We start from the raw sequence: 13,507 nt of genomic DNA, 5'->3' as shown, positions 1-13,507 counted from the left end.
GGTTCATGAGTAAGTTCTGGAAGGGCTGGAGAGCACAGATAAGGTTTAGGCTAACAAGTTAGATCAGAGAAGATGTCGTTCATTCAACATTCCTCCCCCATGCCAAGCACAGTGTTAGGTGATGCAACTGTGAGGAAAAGAAGAGCCTTAGTGAACATCTAGACTAGCAGAGGAGAGGCACCTGTCGGTAAATGTATAATTACAAACTGGAGAAAGTACACTGTGGCACAGGAGCATGTGAAGGGTGAGGTCTACGCAGGGAGGACAAGGAATGCTCTTCTTTTTTTTTTCTTTTTTGATGGAGTCTCTCTCTGTCGCCCAGGCTGGAGTGCAGTGGTACAATCTCGGCTCACTGCAACCTCCACCTCCCAGGTTCAAGCAGTTCCCCTGCCTCAGCCTTCTGAGTAGCTGGGATTACAGGAACGCACCACCATGCCTGGCTAATTTTTGTATTTTTAGTAGAGACAGGGTTTCACCATGTTGGTCAGGCTGGTCTTGAACTCCTGATCTTGTGATCCACCTGCCTCGGCTTCCCAAAGTGCTGGGATTACAGGCCTGAGCCACTGTACCCGGCAAGGAACGCTTTTCTAAAAGAGGGCCTTCGAACTAGGGTCTAAAGAATGAGCAGGAATTAACCGAATAAAGAGGTGGCTTATTCTAGGAACTGAAAGAGGCCAAAATCACCAGAGCACAGAGCAAGGGAGACGATAGTATAAGACAGGGCTGGAAATTTAGGGAAAGATGTAAAGTTCCTTGTACTATAAAAACATCTGTGAAATTGAACTTTGGTGATGGCTTTATCTTGAAGGATGAGCAAGGTGAGTGAAGGCATTGTAGGAGAAATGTCACCTGCAGTAGCTAACTCTCAAGCATAAAGGTTACCTAGAAGGGAGTGGCAGATGAGGTTGAGAAGACAGATCAAAAGGTTACCACATGAACCAAGCAACAGTGAAGACTCAAGCAAAAGCACTGATGGGATAGGGAGGGGAACAGAACAGGGTCTGTATGTAGAAATGAGAGACATTAGGGTTTCACCAAAAATTTCCTTCTTGGAGGACTACATGATAATGCCATCATTTAAAAACAAGAAGGATCAAGGCTGGAAGACTGGGGAACAGGCAGAGATAAGTCTGATTTGCACCATTTTGAGCTAGAGGTAACTGTGGGTCATTTAGGAATAATGTGTAGGAAATAACCAATGTGAAAAGGGATTGAGAAATTATATAATTTAATTTTTTTGTTTTGAAACGGGGTCTCACTTCCGTTGCCCAGGCCGGAGTGCAGCAGTGCAGTCATGGCTCACTGTAGCCTCAAATTTCCGAGCTCAGGTGATCCTCCCACCTCAGCCTCCCCAGTAGCTGGGACCACAGGTGCACACCACCATGCTCGAGTAATATTTTATATTTTTAGTAGAGACCAGGTTTTACCACGTAGCCCAGGCTGGTCTCACACTCCTGGGCTCAAGCGGTCTGCCTGCCTTGGCCTCCCAAAGTGTTGGGATTACAGGCGTCAGCCACTGCACCCATTAGGGAAAATATTTTAAATAAAGAGAAAGGCATGTTCAAAGGCCTGGAGATTATAAAGTTACGTTGGAGAAAGATAAAACAGATCAGCCTGGCAGGAGCATCACATATGGCAGGGGTGATGCTGGGAATCAAGAAATGAAGTAGGAGGCTGGGCACGGTGGCTCACGCCTGTAATTCCAACACTTTGGGAGGCTGAGGTGGGTGGACTACCTGAGGTCACGAATTCAGGACCAGCCTGGCCAACATGGTGAAACCCCGTCTCTACTAAAATACAAAAATTAGCTGGGTGTGGTGGCACACCCCTAAAATCCCAGCTACTCGGGAGGCTGAGGTAGAATTGCTTGAGCCTGGGAGGCAGAGGTTACAGTGAGTCAAGATCATGCCACTGCGTTCCAGCCTGGCCTACAGAACAAGACAGTATCAAAAAAAAAAAAAAAAAGTAGGAATGGTAGCTACAGGCTAGGTCTTGAGGGACCTTGTAGATGAAGAGATTGGGATTTGTTCTGAGATCAGTAGAGTCCAATCAAAGGTTTTAAGCAGGATTGTGATATGGCCATATTTATCTTACAGAAAGATAGCTCTGATTACAGCATAGAACATCTATTAGACAGGCACAGGGAGACCGGGCTATAACAGGAGGCTGGTACAGCAATCCAGGTGAGAAGTAAAGGTGTCTAGGCTGAGGGGAGTAGAAATGGAGAAAATTAAGTAGATTTGAGATCCATTTAGAACATGGAATTAAAAGGACATAGTAATGAATTAGAAGAAGGAAGAGAGAAGCAGGAATGAAGGAATTCTCCCAGGTTTCATGCTTGGGCAGCTGGGTGAATAGTGGTGTTGTTCGTTAAGGTGGGAAATCCAGAAAGAGGTTCTGGGTGTGTGTGAGGGTGAAGATGAACTTGGGGGGTATGGTTTAGGTTTTAAGTGCCCGTAGGACACTGAACTGGAGCTGTCCAGGAGGCAGCTGGATATACACATGTGATGCTCAGCCAGGCACAGCCGCTTACACCTGTAATGCCAGCATTTTGGGAGGCCAAGGCAGGTGGATTATGAGGTCAGGAGTTCAAGACTGGCCTGGCCAACATAGTGAAACCCTGTCTCTACTAAAAATACAAAAAATTAGCCAGGCATGGTGTCGGGTACCTGTAATCCCAGCTACTCGGGAGGCTGAAGCAGGAGAATCACTTGAACCCGGGAGGCGTTGGTTGCATTGAGCTGAGATCACGCCACTGCACTCCAACCCAGGCAACAATGTGAGACTCCATCTCAAAAAAAAAAAAAAAAAAAAAAAATAGTGGAGCTCAGGAGAGAAGGCCGAACAGGAGCAAGAGATTTGGTTTGGGCACAATGGAAAGATAATTGGGCAGGCTAAACTGAGTGTTGAGCAAGGTGAAGTCTAGGCTGAATAAAGAAAAAATGAGGAAAGGAGAAACGACTGAAAAAAAAACCAGAAAAAAATATATGGAAATATTTTCAGACATTGAACAATTGGTAGCCCAGGGCACTGATCTCTGAAATAAGGGAAGCAGATGAGATTAGTCCTGTAATTGCCCAAGCCAACTTCCTGGAGAGCTTGCAGTCCACATTGCAGGGAAGGAGAACCCAAGAGTCTGAAGGTGAGGTAACAGTTGAGCATTTGAGGAGGCCAGGGCAACTAGAATTCACAGATCATCAGAGAGGAGAGAACGGCACAGAGAGAGAGCTCAGGGGATTTGTTGCAGATCCCCCTGGGACTTCTCAGCTGATGAGTACATGTGGGTGGGAAAACTACTAGAATCTGGGGAAAGAACCACTGGAAAGGGGCAGCCAGAATAATCCCTAGAGGTCACACAGGGCTGGGAATTGTGGGAAAACTGTATAATGCATGGGGTATCACATAGTGTACTCAGAAAGATATTGCCTTATCTGTGGGGCAAAATTAGTAACAGTGCACAATTAGCCTTAGACTAAGTGACTTAATTGTATCTCAGAAATACTTAAGGAATGCACAGGTATCCTATCCCCAACAAGGTAAAATTCACATAGCTGGCAGCCAATCAGAAATTACAAGGCAATTCAGAAAAGCATGAATATACAACCAATAATGAGGGAAAAAACAATCAGTAGAAGCAGGCTTAGAGATGACACAAATGAGAGAATTAGGGGCATTATGTCCTATTCTTATATTCATGAAGGCAGAGGAAAGCATGAGAATATTAAGGAAAGGCATGGAAGATTCAAAAAAGAACTCCCAGAGATGAAATATACAGTGTCTGAGATGAAAAATTTACCGGATGAATAATCAGCAAATTAGACACTAAAGAATAAAAAAAAATAGTGAACTAGAAGATACAGCAGTAGAAACTATCTAAAATGAAACAGAGTGAGGGCTGGGTACAGTGGCTCAAACCTGTAATCCCAGCACTTTGGGAGGCCAAGGAAGGAGGATAGCTTGAGGCCAGCAGTTCAGCCTGGGCAACATAGTGAGACCCCTGTCTCTACAAAAGTTTAAAAATTAGCTAAGTGTGGTGGTGCTTGTCTGTAGTCCTAGCTACTCAGGAGGCTGAGGCAGGAAAATTGCTTGAGCCCAGGAGTTGGAGGCTTCAGTGAGCTATGATTGTGCCACCACACTCCAGGCTGGTCTACAGGTTGAGACCCTTGTCTCTTAAAAAAAGAAAAGGGCTGGGTGTAGTGGCTTACACCTGTAATCCCATACTTTGGGAGGCTGAGGTGGGTGGATCACTTGAGGTCAGGAGTTCGAGACCAGCCTGGCCAATGGTGAAACTACGTCTCTACTAAAAATACAAAACTTAGCCAGGCGTGGTGGCATGTGCCTGTAATCCCAGCTACTCAGGAAACTGAGGCAGGAGAATCGATTGAACCCCGGAGGCGGAGGTTGCAGTGAGTCAGGATTGCACCACTGTACTCCAACCTGGGCCACAGAGTGAGACCCTGTCTTAGAAAAAGAAAAGACACATAGAGTGAAACATTACAGGGGGAAAAAAATGAACAGACCACTGGTGAGCTATGGGACTTCAAGCAGCCCTAACACACGTGTTATTGGAGCCCCTAAAAGAAAGAGGAGGGCAGAAAAATATTTGAAGAAATAAGAACCAAATTTTTTTCAAATGTGATTAAAACCCACAGATCCAAGAGCCCCAAGGATGCCAAACACAGGAAAGATGATGAAAATTGCTGCAAAGTATGTCATAAGCACTCCCCTCTCATTCCCACAGGTGCTTGGCAGAGGAGAGGAAAAGCAGCGTCCCCTGGAGAGCCTCCAGAAAAGCCTTGTAGGGTCTGCCAGGCTTCAGTTGTGGCAGGAGGTAGAGAGGGGTGGGCCAGGTGGTTGGAATCGTGAGTCAGAGGGCATTATGAGAAGGGTTTGTCAGAGGACCGAGGATGAGAGAAATGGGGTCCATGGCTCATTGTAACTGACTCTGAGATTTACAGCTGAATCTAAACTCCAAGATTTAGCTAGTTCTTTAGTTTTTCAAAGATGATTCCTATTGTTTGCAAGGGGACTTTATTTGTTCAGTACAACACATTTCTTTTGGTAATGCTCCTTGTAACCATGTGTATCACATGGGAGTCATCATTTTCCACAAACCCCGTCTCCTCAGTCTCTGTGACTAGAACAGAACGAAGTGCTGGTGCACGCTCCACCAGCCCTAACCTTTCCCCAGGAGTTTCGCCCTTGGGAGCAGAGGGCCTAATGCAATCCCTTGCCAGTGGCAAAGCGGAAGATGTTTGCCTACAGGTTGCTGGTGGCCACATTGCCTCACTCACGAAGAAAGCTCACCAGGGGAGAGTACAGACAATAGAGGGAGGCCCAATGGCCTCCCCGATGGCCTCCCTCTATTCCAGTCACTCTTGGTCACCCCGAGACCCTCCACACTCTGGCCCTTCCTACGTTTTGGTTATATGAACCACTAAATCACCCTGTTCACCTGAGTTAGTGCAACCAGTATGTTGAGCATGCAAGAAATGTCGAGGGATCATCACAGACACCTTCATTTTGTCTCCCACTGTTCCCTTAAAATGTTTTCATGTCTTTAATACATCTGAAGTAATAAGAATTCCATAGTCGCAGTGAGTTGCCATTTCCAAACTTAGAGGGTCCCATCTTGTGTAACAGTCATAGCTTTCAATTCATAAAAGCTGCAGTTGCTCCCTTTCCTGCAATAGGACTTAGTGCTGGCAGGTGCCTGGTGGGGAAAGGGCATGCCCTGCTTGTCTTTCCTCTTCCCTCCTCTCCCATATGCCTCTGACATATCCAGGATTGCTGTGGGAGCGAGAGAGAATGAGCAGTAAAGACCTAGAGTGTTTGCACTCTCTGGACCTGACAAGTAGTTAAAGCTGACGGATGGGGTGCTTTTGTGAGTGTTCTGATGACCCCTTTCTGTCTTAGGGGCCTCTTCTCGTGGTTACCCCGGTGTGGGTAATGCCCATGTCTCCGCCTTGCTCCTCACTTCTGTAGCTCCTGGGAATCCCAGCATCTACCCGCTGCTTCTGTTGGCCGAGGGCCGGTCAACCCTCCAGGCAGATCTTCTGGAAAGGACCTGAAATGAGCCCACACCAACTCCTTCATGCATTAGTTTTTGCCACAGATTCTGGGAGTGCAGGCCAGTCCCCATGCAGTGCTCTCCTGCAGCAGCCCATCCATTGCCCTTTGTGTCCTCTAGGCTTGTTGGGTAGGAGGTGGGCCCCAGGCAACCCACTGTGTTCTCTAAACCTTAAGGCCATGTTAGGCGTCCTTCAGAGGCTGGAGTGAGAGACAAGTACCCCGCCTGCCCTGTTCATAACACAGCTCCCCACAAAGAGATTTTTCAAATCCTCTCTCCCTTCATCTCTAGCAACTGATTGCTATTTATATTTGATGTAGGGAAGGCCTTTAGAATTACGTGATATGTATTAAGAGATTTCCTTTGAAAATCTGCATCTTAGTCTAGCACTTCGCTGTGGTGTCTGAAATGTATCACCTTATAGGCCTGGCTAAAATTTTATTTCGAGCATCCTGTTACCCTAATTTGATTTGGACTTGTGACTGTTGTGACCAAATAATCCTGATAATAGTCAACAGATATTTATTGAGCATCTACTGTGGGCAGCCACAGCCCTCATGAGTTGTCAGCCCACATATTCTTTACATTTTTCTTGAATCCATTTGCCAATGTTTATGAACTTAGAAATTTACCTTAAAAATCCAGATTCCTGCCTTGAAAAAAATCAGAAGATGTGGTAATGCGAGGCCTGAGTTGCTGCCTGGCATAGTTAGCAGGAACTAGTGGGAGCCACCCTTCAGCAGGGCACACATTCTCCAGATGGACTCAGTTCCCTCTGGGCTTTGACGCTAGAGCCACGGGTGAGCTGCCATTTATCATCAGTGGGCTCACAATTACCTTTCCTTAAATTATTCTGGTACTCCTGTCTCTTTTCTGAGGGCTGTGGGGGGTACAGTGATCCTTCACCGTGTTGCCCAGGCTAGGGTGCAGTGGCGTGATCACAGCTCACTGCAGCCTCGATCTCCCAGGCTCATGCCATCCTCCTACCTCAGCCTCTGGAGTAGCTGGTACTACAGGTGTGCACCAGCATGCTCAGCTAATTTTTAAAAATTTGTTTGAATAGATGAGGGCTCACTATGCTACCCAGGCTTATCTCAAACTCCTGAACTCAAAACAACCCTCCCAGCTTGGTCTCCCAAAGTGCTGGGATTACAGGTGTGAGCCACTGTGTCCTGTCCTCATATCTCTTAATGAAAGAGAGAAAACAGTAGATAGACCAGGAGAGACATGAAGGGACAAACTTGCTTTAGAAATAGAGTTCTTAGAAATGTAATATGCAGTGTGTGTGTGCGTGTGTGTGTAAAACAAAACAAAACTAAGATGCCATTGGCAAATAATAAACCACAGATATAATTATTTTTACTATACAGAAAATATATGGTAGAAAAAACAGTGAATTGAAAAAAAAAAAGACATTCCAACAGGATTTGTTTTTTAATACAACTAAAATAAGTAGTGTGAGCTGCTGTATAAGAGTATTACATTCTCCCACTTCCCTCATTTGTGTTATGCTCTGGCTTGGCCCCTGACATTTGAATTTGCAACAATGAGGGAAACATTCTCTGGCCTCTCTTGAAGGAATCCGCCTAAGTATGGATTCATTGTCTAAGGGAGTCTTAGCTCAGGTCTCAGGAGCAATAGCACGAGACTTCCCCCCAGGGTTGTCACCACACAGGGAAAAAGTAACAGGTATTTGGCAATTTGATAAGGCTTCCTTTTTATGGAATGATAAGATAGGATTATTGAGAGAGCACTTAACTTTGACGCTAACTCTCTGCAAATTGTATTTTTAGTTTTATTTTACATTTAAGTCTTTTTTTGTTTTTCTTACCAATGTTTGTAAGTTCTTGATATGTTAAGGCAAGTCTTTCATCCATTTGCCTGCGTTAGAGCAAAACCAGAATTATTTTGAGGAAAGGCTTTCACTTGCTCAAGGCCATTCTCTTGGGAGGTAAGCCTTGTGTTGAGTTGTGTGTCCTAGTTGGTAGCTTCAATTTTAAGAAGAGGATTTATTCTCTCTCCGCAGCTCAGATGATTTTGAAAGCAATGAGTCTGGCCTTAATTGGCCTTGCAGAACGACTCCTGGGAGGTACTTGTCAGCGTGTGTGACTTCCCTCTTTTTGCTGTTCACTGCTTATTAAAGCCTGAGTTCCTCGAAAGCTTTGCTGCCTGGCCTTTTCCATCCAGTATTTTGGTATTCTGTTTTACCCTCAGACTGAGCCAGGCCAGCTAAGAACTGCATTCATAGGCCACCTTATTTTGGCTAGACACACACACACACACACACACACACACACACACACACACACACACACTGCAACTATGGAGCAGAGCCATAAGAAATAATCCCATGACACTTCCTATCATTTTCCTTATACAAATGTTTTTGAGGACACAGGAAATTTTCCTCAAGTCTTAGTATCAAGAATAGCTGTGATTCTCCTGGTTTATTTTCTAGATACTGCTGAACCATGAAATCAGTGCTTTGCACTTAGTTTTAGCTATGGAAAATCTTGAGGACAGATCTGTAATCTTCCTCCAGCAAGCACACACGGCCCTAGGATATTCACTTTTACTATTTTCCTTACCCCACCTGCATTTTCCTAAGTTTATGTCCACTTTGGCCCCCAGATTTATCCTTTTTAAAATCTTGTACTCCATACAATTTTATAGAACTGCTTCAACCTCATTTTATAATAAGGCAAGATGTAAAGAACTTAAATAAATTAAAATACTGATTAATCCCTTGTTAGAAACATCGATTTGTCTTTAAATTTTATTATAAACTTGCTATTCTTTATGTAATCTGATGTATTGGTTCTTTATGATGACCATGAAGAGAATTGGCATGGATTTGGGGACCTGTTGACTGCCACATCCTCACCCCATGGCTAAGGTGACTGATTCAGCAAATGCTGTGTTTAGAGCTCAGAGGAAGCAGATACTGCATCTGAGCCTCTTACTTTTCCAGGTTCCAGTTTCATGGTTTACTAAATTTCAGTTCCAATTGCCACATTTATACAGGAAGGAAGGCAGTTGTATACCAACATAGGACTGGCTGCCCTAGAATGCATAGGAAATACCTGGCATTGAACTTGGTCCTTCACAGAACAGGTGTTCAGCTGGTGTTTTGTGGTTTATGTATTTAGTTGTATTCTTTGAAGCAGTTGAATTGTGTTCTTTTCCAAGGGTTGTCTGTCCCCATGGTCTAGGTCTGGGGGATGCAATATCCTAGTATCATCAGTGACTTGACTTAAATGACATTTTCTGCTTTTCTTTTTCAGAGTATGATCGGTTGGGCTTCCTCCTGAATCTGGACTCTAAACTGTGAGTAGAATGAGAAGATACATTGGCTCTGTGGCAGAGAGGTCTGTGAGAGCTGGGTCTCACTTTGAAGGGTCAGCTCTCATCACTCTTCTGGTGACTAGGGGACTCCCTGGGGCCTCTGTCCTCAGGCTGTCAGCAGAATCTTGGGGCATGTTACGGTCTGCAGTGGCCACAGAGGGTGGGATGATGGGTGCAAACATAAGGCCTTTGATTTGGCTGGCACAGGCAACTTATTATAGGAGGAGGCCACTGCCAGGAGTTGGAAGGACTAGGAGGCTCCTGGAAAGGCTTCTCCTAAGGGTAGAAGACAGTTGAGTCACAGCAGGAGGTAGGGGCCTCTCAGAGATGCTCTGGCACCTGACATGCACAGCTTTCTGTGATCACTCCCTATCTTACTCTCCAGCTTCAACTCCTGCCACTCTTGCCACAGGTGAACCCTCCTTTTCCTTCTACCTTTGCGTGTGCTTGTTACCTGTGCCTGAAATTCTCTTTCCTTGCTAGCTCACTTGGAAAACTAAAAAAAACTACTTCCTCCCCACACAAAATTGTCTCTTCCTCTGTGCTTCCTTTGAATTTTCTACCTCTGTTACAATTATCGCACTATACTGTAATTGCATAATAATTACTAATTTTTTAAGGGCACAGGCTCAGAGCTAGGCCTAGTAGATAACTTGGTTCAAATCCCAGATTGATGTTTATTCTCTTTGTGATTTGGGGCAAGCTACTTAACCACTCTGAGCCTCAGTTTCATCTATAAGATGATGACAATAAACTTATTCCACAGGGTTTTTGTAAGAATTTAATTGAAATGATTAATTCATAGAGGACTGTCAAATACTGAGTATCTAATCCTTCCAGGATCCTTCCCTACTGGTCTTCTTGGTCTCTCTAGCACCTAGACAGTATTGGCATATGTTTGTCAGGTACCCATTAAACACTGAACACTTGGATGGATGGATGGATGGATGGATGGATGGATGGATGGATGGATGAAAGGATGGGTGGATGGATGGATGATGGTAGGATGACTGTGTACTTTCGTATTTGACAAGCATGCCTTGAGTTACAGCTCTCTCCACTCCGTGTGTTCATGCCCCTGCAAGCCTGCTTACATAGCTGATGCTCAATAAATCCTTGCAGAACCACCTTACTCTACCTACTGTGATTCCTTTCTATTGTTAGTCATCTTTGTGCACCTCTGTCCCCTGCCCTTTACCAGGCAGACATCATGAAGGATCAGAATTGTTTCTCTTTCCTTTTCCATGTTGCATAAGGGCCTTTTCCGCAGTTGTGTCTGATGATGATGGCCACACCTACATACAAGACATCAAATCAGAGGCTGATTGGTTTTCCTACTGAATAGTCTGGCATTTGGCTTCTTGGCTCTGATGCCTCATACTGTGAGTTCAGGCATTGTAAATCTCCCAACTTTTACACATTATGGAGGCAACTATGAAGGAAAATGTGTGTGTTCTGTATACCAGGCTAGTGGAGAGATGTCAGCTGCATGTTAACATCTAGGGAATGGGGTATTTGATTGTGGTAGAAAGCCATAGGCTTCACTCTTAGAAAATTCTTAATTTAGTACTCTGGAAAAAAACAAATCAAGTATAAGCCATAAGCAAGTGAAATGCCACCAGAACGGAAGAGATAAGAGTAATTCCCAAGTTGAATCACACTGATGAACAAAAGGCATATTCTCTAGGACATACTACAATATTTAAACTGTCTTCAGCAGTGAAAGGAGGAGGATGAGGAGGACATTCCTACCCTGCTCTCCTGACAGTTGGGTCCTGCAGAGTAGGCTGTTGTGTAGCTTTCTGTTGCGTATCAGGCCAGTTCTTTGAACTATGTGAGTTAACTTGGTCGTTAGCACAGTAAATTGGCTTGGCCTCATTTGATTTAACTCACAATCTAAGGTACAAGCTACTTTCCTGCCTCTAGCTGCAAAGCTTTTTCTAGTCCAGTGCTGTCTTCAGAAGTCCAGTGCTGTCTCTCCTGTCTCACAGATACCTGAGAAAGGTTTCCACCTACTTCCAGAGAGAAGTTTCCAAGTTAAGGATTCTGTTTTTGGTGGGGGCAGTTACTCAGCAAAGATGAGATCACCCCTTACCAAGTCCCTCTCTAGTTGTGTTATGTTCTATTTCTGAAGTGTAGGAAAGGATCTGAACTTTAGTCGGAACTGGATTTGAATTCTGTCTCTGCTGCATAGTATTACATGACCTTAGATAATTATTATATTTTAGCTTTCTGAACCCCAGTTTTCCTTTATGAAAAATGTAGATAATAGCACTCACTTCCTATGGCTTTATGCAGAATAAAAGAAAGTGTTCTATAAAGTATGAATAAGTATGCCAATGTAAGGCTTTCTTTTTATTTATCTTGATTGGGATTCTTTTAGCTGCTGCTGCTTCTTCCTCTTCTTCCTCCTCCTCTTCTTCCTCTTCTTCCTCCTCTTCTCCTCCCCCCTCTTCTCCTTCCCCCTCTTCTCCTCCCCCCTCTTCTCCTCCTCCCTCTTCTCCTCCTCCCTCTTCTCCTCCCCCCTCTTCTCCTTCCCCCTCTTCTCCTTCCCCCTCTTCTCCTCCCTTCTCTTCTCCCTACTCTTCTTCTCCCCCTCTTCTCCTCCCCCCTTCTCCTCCTCCTCCTCCTCTTCCTCATTCTCCTTCTTCTCCTTCTCCTTGTCCTTCTTCTCCTTCTTCTCCTTCTTCTTCTTCATCTTCGTCGTCGTCGTCTTCCTTTTTTTGGTACTGACAGGCTCTTGCTATGTTGCCCAGGCTGGTCTTGTACTCCTGGGCTCAAGTGATCCTCCTGCCTTAACTTCCTGAAGTGTTAGGATTACAGGTGTAAGCCACAGTATCTGGCCTCATTTAGATTCTTGGGTATAAGAATTTCATATGTTTTGGGAAAATTTCAGCCATTCTCTCTTTAAATATTCCCTATGCCTCACTCTCTCTCTACTCCTCTTCTGAAATTCTGGTTAAATTTTAGACCTTCTCATTATATTAACTTATCTTCCATATTTTTCATCTTTTAATTACTTTCATGTTAACTAGAACCCCAAAGGACCCAGCATAAGGGTAAACTAGAACTATTAATAAACCTGCACCCCCAAAGCAGGCTGCGAGAACAATTACCAAAGCACTGAGTAGGTCATGGCACTGGAGCAAAAACACTTGGTATTTTTTGCCAGAGTTCTCATCACTCAGGTGATCTAGGGAACCTCAAGCCATGAATTCAGTTTAAGGCATTCCAGACTGGCAGTGCCTCCTAGCACCTGGCAGAAATAAATGCAGACTTTCCATAGAGGAAGACATATGCGTTCCTCATAAATAACTTTTCAAGGAAATGAACAGCTTACGGTAAAAAATAACTAAACACACAAGGAAACAAGCTTCTATTGAAGCTTGTTCTCATGGTTTTATGAGAAACATGTAAAACAACTGGCAACAGAGGAGTATCCACAAAGATTTCTGAAATTGGAATTACCACACATTATTTATAAAGCAATTAAATATACTATATTTAAAGAAATAAGAGACAGTACTGAACTATATGCATAGAATAGGGAACTATGAAAAGCAAAATACCAGATTTGAAAAAACAATGAACTTCTAGAGTTAAAAAATACAATGACCAAAATTAAAAACTCAGTAAAAGGGGTTAGCAGCTGATTAGATACAACTGAAGACAGAGTTAGTGAACTGGAAGGTAAGACAGAAGAAATTATTTATAAAAGGGATTGGCAAACTCTTTTGGCAAAGGGCCAAATGGGAAATATTTTAAAATTTGGGGCCTTATTTTTTCTGTCACAATTACTCAGCTTTGCTGTTTTAACTTGAAAGCATCCATAGATAGTACATAGATTAATGAGTATGGCTATATTTCAATAAAACTTTATTTATGGACCCTGAAGTTTTAATTATATATGTATATTTTTGAGATAGAGTTTCATTCTTGTTGCCCAGGCTGGAGTGCGGTGGCGCAATCTCGGCTCACTGCAACCTCCACTTTCCCGGTTCAAGTGATTCTACTGCCTCAGCCTCCCGAGTAGCTGGGATTACAGGCATGCGCCATCACGCCTGGCTAATTTTGTATATTTAGTAGAGATGG

At 44.0% G+C, this 13,507-nt stretch overlaps 1 protein-coding gene across 22 annotated transcripts in view; it reads left to right on the top strand.

Moving 5' to 3' along the window:
• ST3GAL3 (ST3 beta-galactoside alpha-2,3-sialyltransferase 3) overlaps positions 1-13,507 on the top strand; it is a 231,794-nt gene that overhangs the window by 103,773 nt on the left and 114,514 nt on the right. For all 22 annotated transcript variants that reach the window (XM_007979064.3, XM_007979059.3, XM_007979060.3 and 19 more), the window contains one exon: positions 9,355-9,397. In XM_007979064.3, coding sequence (XP_007977255.1) covers positions 9,355-9,397 — 43 coding nt within the window. The remainder of the gene's footprint in view (positions 1-9,354; positions 9,398-13,507) is intronic.

This window comes from Chlorocebus sabaeus, chromosome 20, assembly GCF_047675955.1.
Source record: "Chlorocebus sabaeus isolate Y175 chromosome 20, mChlSab1.0.hap1, whole genome shotgun sequence".
NCBI lineage: Eukaryota > Metazoa > Chordata > Mammalia > Primates > Cercopithecidae > Chlorocebus > Chlorocebus sabaeus.
Note: the sequence above shows the minus strand (reverse complement) of the source record. Positions and strands in the feature narration are given on the sequence as shown.